The 9,855-nt window shown below is 30.2% G+C and overlaps 1 protein-coding gene across 1 annotated transcript; it reads left to right on the forward strand.

Annotated features, from left to right (window-relative positions):
• The first annotated feature begins 6,864 nt into the window (after nucleotides 1-6,864).
• LOC21391830 lies at nucleotides 6,865-8,996 on the forward strand. The gene is made up of 4 exons (XM_010106722.2): nucleotides 6,865-7,092; nucleotides 7,217-7,390; nucleotides 7,600-7,848; nucleotides 8,519-8,996. The coding sequence occupies exons 1-4, from the start codon at nucleotides 7,021-7,023 to the stop codon at nucleotides 8,795-8,797; spliced, it is 774 nt and encodes a 257-aa protein (XP_010105024.1). The 5' UTR covers nucleotides 6,865-7,020; the 3' UTR covers nucleotides 8,798-8,996.
• The last annotated feature ends 859 nt before the right edge of the window (nucleotides 8,997-9,855 follow it).

Here is a 9,855-nt window from a genome sequence, read left to right on the forward strand (position 1 = left end):
GTTATGCGTACGTACGAGATCTAACAACAAACTATAAATACCTTCATGGACATTTATTGAGGTAGGAATAAATTTTCCATCTAATTTTTGCCTCTCTATTATTGGTTCCTAATCAACAAGTTGAATTGAGCGTCGGAGTGTCCTTACAAACATCATATTGATGTCCCTCACTTAATTATGTCGGGAGGGACTCAAGTAAGCATGTGTTGAATTCAAAATTATTGAAGGTTGTTAATTGACTTGTTACACTCTGAATTTTCTAAGGCACACGATGTAGAAAAAATGTCATTATGATTAATTTATATATACTACAGAAGGTAAATTAGCTGATTGAAAGGCTAAAAGTCTAATTTAGGAGAGTTAAGTGTGCGAATAGTCAAGATTCATCTCCGATAGCCTCTTTCATTTCTATTTGATTTTGTTTTCATATTTTCATTTTTTATTTTCTCCAATGAGATTTCTAGAGCCCATCTAAATAACATGTGCAATATATAGTTCGACATTATAAAAAGCTTTATCGAAATGGTCATGAATTCTTTAGTTTAATCTCTATCTTTAAAAAAAAAAAAAAAAAAATCTTGATAAATCTTTCTAATTATATTTTAGACCTCAGTAAAGATATGGATATTGACTTAATGTTTAGTGTCCTTTAATATGACATGCACCAATTAAAGGAAGTCATCATTTAAATTTCTCATCAATAAAGTTGTTGGCTTTGTTTGATCACCATTATTGGTATCTATTTCTACAACTTATTCTAGATTTTGCACCTTTAGACACACTATATGCAAACAGGAAACTCAATAAATATAATAAACTCATTTTTTGATACAATTAAAGAAGACCCATTAAACACTAGATTGATAAACTCTCAATTGAAAATGTCTCTATCTATTTTACAAAAGAAGGTATACTTTTATATTCAGTTAGTTGCTCAAGTACCCAACTATATATACAATGTAGGACAACTTAAAAGCACACACAAATGTTTGAAGAGATTATCATACATTATAATCATATGATAATAGTCATTTGTATAAGTGTATCTAATGCAACAAATATTAACTAACAAAAAAGAATTCCCATACTTTTTAAAGCAAATCGTGTCAAATTAGTAATTTTTTTACGTACGAATGTTGCGGGCGTGTAATATATTGGAGTATAAATAAATAAAGTTAAATTTTAACCATAGTTAAACAAAGAGAAACCAAATATTTTAACTAATTTTGCACTTCACCTACACCTTTTAAAGTGAATTATGTTAAATTAGTGCGGACTTGCAAAATATAGAGCGCGTTTGGAACTCATTTTAAAATAATTTTATTTTTTATATGAAAATAAAAATGAAAACGTTTTCAATCTCAAATAGAAATTATTTTTGAAAATGCTTTTAGTAGTTTTATCAAGAGATTATTTTCAGTATAAAAAACTCATTAATGTCTCTCTTTCTCTCTTTCTGTTGGAGAGAGGAGAAAATGAAAACAAAAAATAAAAAACAACTAAAAGTCGTTTTTCATTTCTCTCTCATTTTACACTAAATCAAAAAATCATTTTTATTTCTATTTTTTGTCTTTATTGCGCCAAATACCATTTTAAAAACATTTTCATTTTTTCTTTTTAAAAAACTTGAAAATAAAAACGAGATAAATTCTAAACACAACCATAATCACAAAACCGGAGTTCTCCTTTATTTTCATGAAATAAAAGTGCCTCCCATTCTTTCTTGAGCAATATTGAAAAATACAAAAAATAAAAAAAAGAAATGAAAGAAAAAGAAAAAGAAAAGAAAACGTGTCACACTTTCTAGGTAGCTTAACACGTTAAGAGAGGGATGAAGAATTTGTAAGCTGCAAATGCTGATTTTCTGATTACATGCACTACAGTACTAGTCAGTATTTCATGTCAGCTCGTTAATTTTGCTTCCAATCTCTTGTTAAACATACTTTCAATTCTTAAATTATGCTCATGTACTTGCCTTTTATATTCAGAGCTATCTAATTTCATGTTCGTTAATTGTATAATTAATTGTGAATTATTAATATGATGCAAAATTATTTCATATTCGTTGAGAAATTTAGGGCCGTTTATTTCATATATGTAAACTCAAATTATTAATTTTATTATAATTTTTTACTTTTATAAAAAATTTAAATAAAATTATGATTTGAGTATTTCTTTTAAGTAGTTCAAAAGTAAAACTCACTAAGGCTTCGTTCATTTCACCGATTTGAGTTTTCAATTCTATGTTTTTACAGTAAAAAGTTCTCAGAAAATGTCACATCTAACTTTTTCTGTTACAGTGAAAAGCTCTCATAAAATGTCACATCTCAGCTCGAATTGAAAACTCGAATCCGCGAAGTGAACGAGGCCTAAATGTTCCAATTAGTTATGTAGTTACTATCTCTAACAAAATTGAGTTTTAGTGAAAAGATGTTAATTTGAATTGCCACGTTCTCTTTTGGATTAACAATTAACGTTCCTCTACACAAGCAAGAAATATGAGATTTTCAAGATCTCATTTCACCGATTTGAGTTTTTAATTTTAAATTTTTACAATAAAAAATTTTAAAAAAATATCACATTTAATTTTTTTTATTATAATAATTTTTTTTTTTAAAAAAATATCATATTTTAATTTAAATTAAAAATTAAAACACTTTCTTGTTAGCAACTGTTTTGTCTGCATGCGTCTTCATGGCCATTATTATCACTGTCGTTTTTTCTGTCAACAAGTACATTATCACAACATCATAATTAACAAGTACTTTCAATAACAACCAACTTCAAAAAAAAAAAAAAAAAAAAATCAACCCATATCTATGGTAGAGAGGTTGATATAGTAACGAAATAAGATCGTCAAATTTAAAATTTGGTTCTTTTCACAACTTAAATCACTATTTACATTCTATTATTATAATATTTTTTTTATAAAAATTTAAATTTAATTTTTTATTATAATATTTTTGAGTTATGAGATAAACACACCTTAAAACTCTCTAAATATCAATAAAAAGGGTGCCAATCAATCTGGCTGATAAATCCCATTTCAGAAATTTGAGATCTAATTTTTTGGCTATCAAACTGGGGATTGAGGTTGTGTTTTTTAAGAATAAAAGAAAATAGAAAGAAATAATATATATATATATATATATATAATGCACATGAGGAAGGTGAAAAGGTTTCTCTTATTACTTGTTTGGTATGGATTTTCTTTGCCAATTCCTACTACTAAGTTGATGTTAAATTAAGACTTTTTGAAGGATTTGAAATCCATTACCTAATATAATTATCCTCTTTTCTCTCCTATTAAACAACATTGACTCCCAAAATCCTTCTACTAATCGTCTAATCTCTTTCCTTCTATTTTTTTTTCTCTTATGTCAAACAAGCTCTCGGGCTTTATTTGGTAAAAGGGAAAGAAAACAAAAAGGAAAAAAAAAAGTTATTTACTTATATTACCTAGCTAGAAGAGGAAAATAGGGAGAAAAGAGAGAACCTTTTTCCCTATAGTATTTGGCATAGATTCCTCTCCCTTAATATGCAATTTTCGTATTAGGAGAGATTAAAATTGAAGTTTTTTAAACGATTTAAAATCTCTCGTCTAATCTATTCCCTCTTCTCTCTCTCCTATCAAATAACGCATAGGTCTCAAAATTATTCCACTAATCCTAACAACCTCTTGACTCCATGAAACAAGACAAAGTCGTTTAGTTCACACGTCAATTTGAACCCTTCAATTGGGGGAGAAAAAAAAACAAAATGAAAAAAGGACTTGGTGACTAAGACGTCTTCTTAAACCTTAGCAAAATATTCTCAACTTGACTTGGTACCTAGAATGTGTTAAAAACAATGTACAAATTCCTCAAATTCATTCCCTAGCTAAACTTTAGCCCAAAACTTCTCATTCAGAGATTTAACTTTTGAGTGCTTTTCCTCTATTGAAGTATTGAAGATGGGGAAACTTTGCTGCTCAAACGACGACGATGGGATTGATCTGTCTGGTTTTTTCATAGTGATCATCTTAGCTCTTCTTATCATGGCTGTTTGCATACCATCGCCGCGACGACCGGCCGTTGTTGCCGTGTATCGCTGTTGTTGAATGTTTCTTGCCGAGTTTTCTCTCTTGCTTTCCTCGCTTTTTTCTGTGAATCATGTTTTTCCGTTGTTGCCATTGTTTGGAAATGATGTAAGTTTCTCTTCGCAAAATAATCATGTTTTATTTCTATTTTCATTGATGTCCTCCTGTCCAAGCATCATAAAATGCAGAGTCTTGTAATTCTTATAATACAATTGATTCTTGAATGTTGCTCTTTGTTACTTTTGAGTTTCTTTGCAAACAACACTTATTTTCAGATTGAATTGGTTTTTCATTTCCTTTCAAATTGAAGATCTTAGAAGGAAAAACAAGTAGTAAAAGAAAATAGGATCAAATACTTGAGTGGGACAATATGAACTTTGACATTGTCAAGTATTTTGATAGTGTTATTTCTTTCAAGTTCCATTACAAATCGGCAGGAAAGACTTTTACCCTGCCTCCACTCATTATCAAAAAGTCATTGCCATGACTTTTCAAGGGAAAAAGTTTATACACAACAGTCATCAACAAAATTTAAAAGTAAACGGAATAAGATTGTAAACTTTGGTTTGTTTTTTCACTCAAACTCAAAAAAAAAAAAAATTAAATTCAAGTTATAACTTTATTTAAATTTATATTCTTTTGTAAAATTTAAGTTTGAACTTGAATTTGAGATTAAAATCTGAGTTCAAGTTCCCCCTTCAACAGAAGTTCATAAACTCAAACTCAAACTCAAGTTAATGAATAATATTTTTTCTATTCTTAAAAACGACATAACTTTTTCGTTTTAATTTTGATTAAGATGATTTTTTTTCTATGCGTTCACAATGAAAAGACCAATAAAATCCCGCCCATATACCTTATTAAAATTTTCCATCACCATTGAGTTTTTATTAAAATACTATATAAATACAAATTTAAGTTTTGACCAACTCAAACACAAATTCAAATATAGATTCTCAATTTAAACCATAACTCAAAATGTGCACATCTAAACACAAACTCAAATTAGAGTCTCAACTCAAACCATACTCAAATACATCTTAACTCAAATCAAGATATGAACTCAAGTCGCCCTAACTCAAAAAATGTAAATAAACAAGAACAATTCGGGGATATTTAGCACCACTAATCTTATGGGCTTATTCATTTGCCCCCAAACTCAAAAAAGTTTGAACTCAAGTTACAACTTTATTCAAGTTTATGTTCTTTTGTAAAATTTGAGTTTGAACTTGAGTTTTAACTTGAGTTTGAGGCTAAAATCTGAGTTTAAGTTCCTCATTCAACTCAAGTTTCTAAACTCAAATTCAAATTAATGAACAATATTTTTTTTATTCTTAAAAACGCCATAACTTCTTCGTTTTAATTCTGATTGAGATGATTTTTTATTCTATGCATTCACAACGAATAGATGAATAAAACCTCACTCATATATCCTATTAAAATTTTCTATCACCATTGAGTTTTTATTAAAATATTATTCAAATATAAATTTAAGTTTTGACAATCTCAAATACAAACTCAAATAGATTCTCAATTTAAACCATTACTTAAAATGTGCACATTCAAACACAAACTCAAATTAGAGTTTTAACTTAAACCATACTCAAATACACCTTAACTCAAATTAAGATATAAACTCAAATCAACTTAACTCAAAAAATGTAAATGAACAAGCCCATTATTTTCAATGGAGTTTTCTAGTTCATGACAACGAATAACTCAACAAACGAAATGTTGTTTTCTTGCGTTAAGGACAACGGATCAATAAATAAAACGACAGCATGGGTCCGATGGATGATAACAGATCCTAAAGCATGAAATCCATGTCATTTGTAATAAACTGTTTTATCAATAAAACGACAACAAAATACATTCCATAAACGACATATTATCTTTCTAAATAAAATGTCAACAGTAAACGATATGTCGTATTTTGTGTAAAGAAAAGAACGTTTAATGACACCAAAATCAAGGCATCATATAAAATGGCAGCAATTTTTTATGCTTTTAAAAAGGCAGCAACGTATTCATTTTAAATGGCAAGTAGTTTTTGGCCTAACGACAGCAAAGCTTATAGACAAAACACAATATGTCGTTTTGTCGATTTAAAGGCTGCACATTGTAATGTGTTCTATGGTTTAAACGACAGAAAAATTCAAAAGGAAAATAGTATGTCACTTTTGTTAAAACAAAGGACTGTATACTTTAACATGAAATACGTCTCGCAGTCCTCTATTTAACAAGGAATACGTCTCTTTTAATTAAAAGAAGAAAAACAGGAAATCTGTTTTTTTTCTTTTTCTACTAAAGGGTACAGCCGTAAGGACAACAGACAAGTGATTAGAAACGGCATGTCATTTTATTTTAACGACATCAGGCTTGTTTTTAATTGAGAAAACGACATCAGGATTTTGAACATCAGAAAATTGCAACTTTTTAATCTTTTTTAATTTTTAAAGCTGACAATATGTATTTTGCTAAAATAAACAACAGCACTGTCCATTATCCAGAAAACATACGACCTGTCGTTTTTAGTGAAACAACAAACAAACGTTAACGGTTTAACCATTAAAGTGGCATGCCGTTCAACCAAAGCTGACAGAAAACTGAATCAACAGCCCGACATGTCGTTTTTCTAAAGGCCAAAACGGTATGTCGTATATTTATAGAAAACGTTTTTCTCCATCAGCCAAAGTCAAGATCATCTGTACATTTCGTATTGGTAGCCAATCCAGAAAAATCAGAGATTTCTTCATTTCTTTTTTTTTTTTTTTTTTTTTTTTTTTTTTTTTTTTTTTTTCTCTTTTTTGGGGGGGCTAAAATCTTGTTTTCTTTTCTTTTCTTGTTCTTGTTCTTTTTCTGGATATGGAAAACCCAGAAACTTATTTGTAGAAGCAGAAACACAAAACGGATTTTCCAAGAACAGAAAATCGAGGGAGAAAATGGTGGATTGGGAGTGCATTCAGAAATCGCTTCCCGACGATATCGCCGTCAAAATCGCTTCGTCTCTTCAGGTTCCGAAAAATTCCCCATTCCATTTTCAGTTTCCTTTTTCCTCTTTGTTCTTCCATGGCGTTGCGAATTTATCAGAGCTTTTTTTCCCTTTTTTTAATAAAAATTTTTCGATGGAAATTAAAGGTATCGGATCTGTGTGCACTGGGAAGTTGTTCTAGGTTTTGGAGAGAGCTTTGCAAGTCCGATTGCTTGTGGGAGTCTCTCGCTAAAGAAAGATGGCCTTTTCAAGCTTTACTTGAAGAAAATCCGTCTTCTTCTTCTTCTTCTTCTATTGCTACGGAAATTCCTCTCTTTCAGGTCAATTTTACCTTTTTTTTTTTTTTTTTTTTTGAATTTGTTCAAATTTTAATCACTTGACCTAATTGAAGAAATGCACAATTGAGTTCATGTTGATTTATTGGTTATTGGATGATTAAGGTTTTCGTTTTTTTATAAATAAAAGAAGAAGAAAAAGACAATTATTGGTAAAATTGAAAACCGAAAAATTGGGGAAAATGGTGTTATAGGGATGGAGGGATTTTTACATAGAGAGGCACAATGAGATGGCGAGCAGAGTAATGGAGGCAGTGGGGTTTGTGGAGCAATCTTCGCGATGCGAATCGCTCGAAGTTGGGGATTATTTGAAGGCCATTGAAGTTTTGGACGCCATGAAGCTTGGGTTTAAAGATGTGGAGATGTTGCTCTTCAATCCAAAGCTTAATTCTCTCCCTAATTTGGTTGGTGTGCAGTACTGCATTAGTTGGCTAGGAGTGCCGGTATGTACTAATTTTGCTGCTGGTTTGATGCTTGTAGCTTTGTAATGTCCTAATCTTTTCGTCTTTCGCCTCGAATTGACTCAATTTCGTAATAATACATCGATTGACAAGTACTTGTAGCAAATTTTGTGTTTGAGATTTTCATTATCAGTTTCTTTGTTATCTTAATTTGTACTAAGAAAAATTAAACCATAGAAATAATGTATGAGTAGGACTGTGCACCTACCAATGGAAGCTAAGGTGGTTATTACTCAGTTATGCCTGTGCACATATAAGAAAACTATAAACTAAATTCTATCTTGCTTCACTGTGAACTCATGGTATTGAAAAAAATGCACCCGGCACTTAGCCTAATAATAAATAATGTCCATTCCAATTAAAGTAGAGCTGTTAGTTCTACTTTTAGCAAGATGGAATTTTTCTGTTAATGTTCCTCGGTCTCTCAGTTTGTTTGAACTTGACCCCGTTCATTTCACCGATTTGAATTTAGAAATCAAGTTTTACTACAGTAAAAAGCTCTCAGAAACAATCACATTTAATTTTTTTGCTACAGTAAAAAATTTTCACATAAAATCACATCTAAATTCGAATCAGTGGACTAAACGGGCTCCAACCTCTGAGAGAGGATGTTCTGGGGTGGTCCTGATTTTTGAGCATCGTTTATTTGCAGGCCGAGTATGTATTGCAAGCACTCCAATATCGCAAGATCTCAGATAGGCAAGTGTGCATCAGATGGTGGAAGCTTGGCAGATGGTTCTATGGCTTCCGTATGCGGGATGAATCACATTCTCACTGTGTCTCTCTGGCGGATCTTGCAACGGCTAAGGCAGAAGAGGTTCTAGGCGTGCTTTATCGTGGTGCTGTTCATGAGGTACTACGTGTTCAGATCTCCACTGCCGATCCCTCAAGCGCCTCCTGGTATAATCAAAGCACTCAGATACAGGGTTGAAGAAGTGGGAACAAGTTTATGCATGTTTGTACTTGTTTTCTAATGGTTTTTATGTACATTTGTATGTTGTATGTAAATCTATATGCTATGAATACATGGTATGGTAGTGTGTATATATATGCTATGAATAACGAGAAAACCGACTTTGGTATTGTTTTAGAGAATTTTGGTTGAATAAGAACGTATGGCGTTTCACCCACAATTCATAATAAAGTAGGTGGTTTGCTAAGATTCTTTTTATTTTTCTCAAGGTGATGTGATTTTTGCGTTTAGTGCAAATACCTTCTAAAAAGGGAAGTTTGAACTTTAAACCTCAACCGCAAAGGCTGGATTGTGGGCGGGGATTTATCTCGAGAAAAAGGGACAAATACTTTTTAGAGTATATTGATTTGAATTTTTAACTTTTATTCTTGATTAATACTCTTTTTAATCAAATAACTATATTAGTTAAAAGGGTAAATTTAGTAAAGAATATAAATTTAGACTCATGCACTCTAAAATAAGAGCATCTTCAATATAATGCAATAATTAATGTGCTAACAATGTAATGCAATAATTAATGTGCTAACAGTAAATTTAACATTTGAGTGTAAAAAATACTCTCTAATACAATGCTATTTATTGTGTTAAATTTCTCATATGTTATATTTTGTGGTAAATATCTCATCAAATATAATATATGAAAAATTTAACATTTGATTACTATTGGTTAAAATGGTTTACTTGTTATATGCAACTTTTGTATTTTTTAATTATTTTAAAAATAAAAGTTTACTTGATAAAAAAAAATAAAAAGTTTACTTTTAAAACTTTCAAGCTTATATGAAAAAAGTAAATTTAGCATTTCAAGTAGTATTATCCATTGAGACAAAAATAAAAATAACATACTATATCATAATTTTTAATGCTAAATATACAATTGATATTAATATTTACATTGAAAATAGTCTAAGTTTAGTAACTTTCTCTTTATCTATAAGTCGAGTCTGCAACCACCACCAACAATAGATTTGATTATGATGTTATAAGATGATGATGGATGAGCTATTTAGCAGGAA

Source organism: Morus notabilis, unplaced genomic scaffold, assembly GCF_000414095.1.
Source record: "Morus notabilis unplaced genomic scaffold, ASM41409v2 Scaffold398, whole genome shotgun sequence".
Lineage (NCBI taxonomy): Eukaryota > Viridiplantae > Streptophyta > Magnoliopsida > Rosales > Moraceae > Morus > Morus notabilis.

Coding starts and splice junctions, on each gene's coding strand:
- LOC21391830 (XM_010106722.2), top strand. CDS start 7,021: ATGGTGGATTGGGAGTGCATTCAGAAATCGCTTCCCGACGATATCGCC. Junction 7,391..7,599: donor CGGAAATTCCTCTCTTTCAG/GTCAATTTTACC, acceptor ATGGTGTTATAG/GGATGGAGGGATTTTTACAT. Junction 7,849..8,518: donor TTAGTTGGCTAGGAGTGCCG/GTATGTACTAAT, acceptor GTTTATTTGCAG/GCCGAGTATGTATTGCAAGC.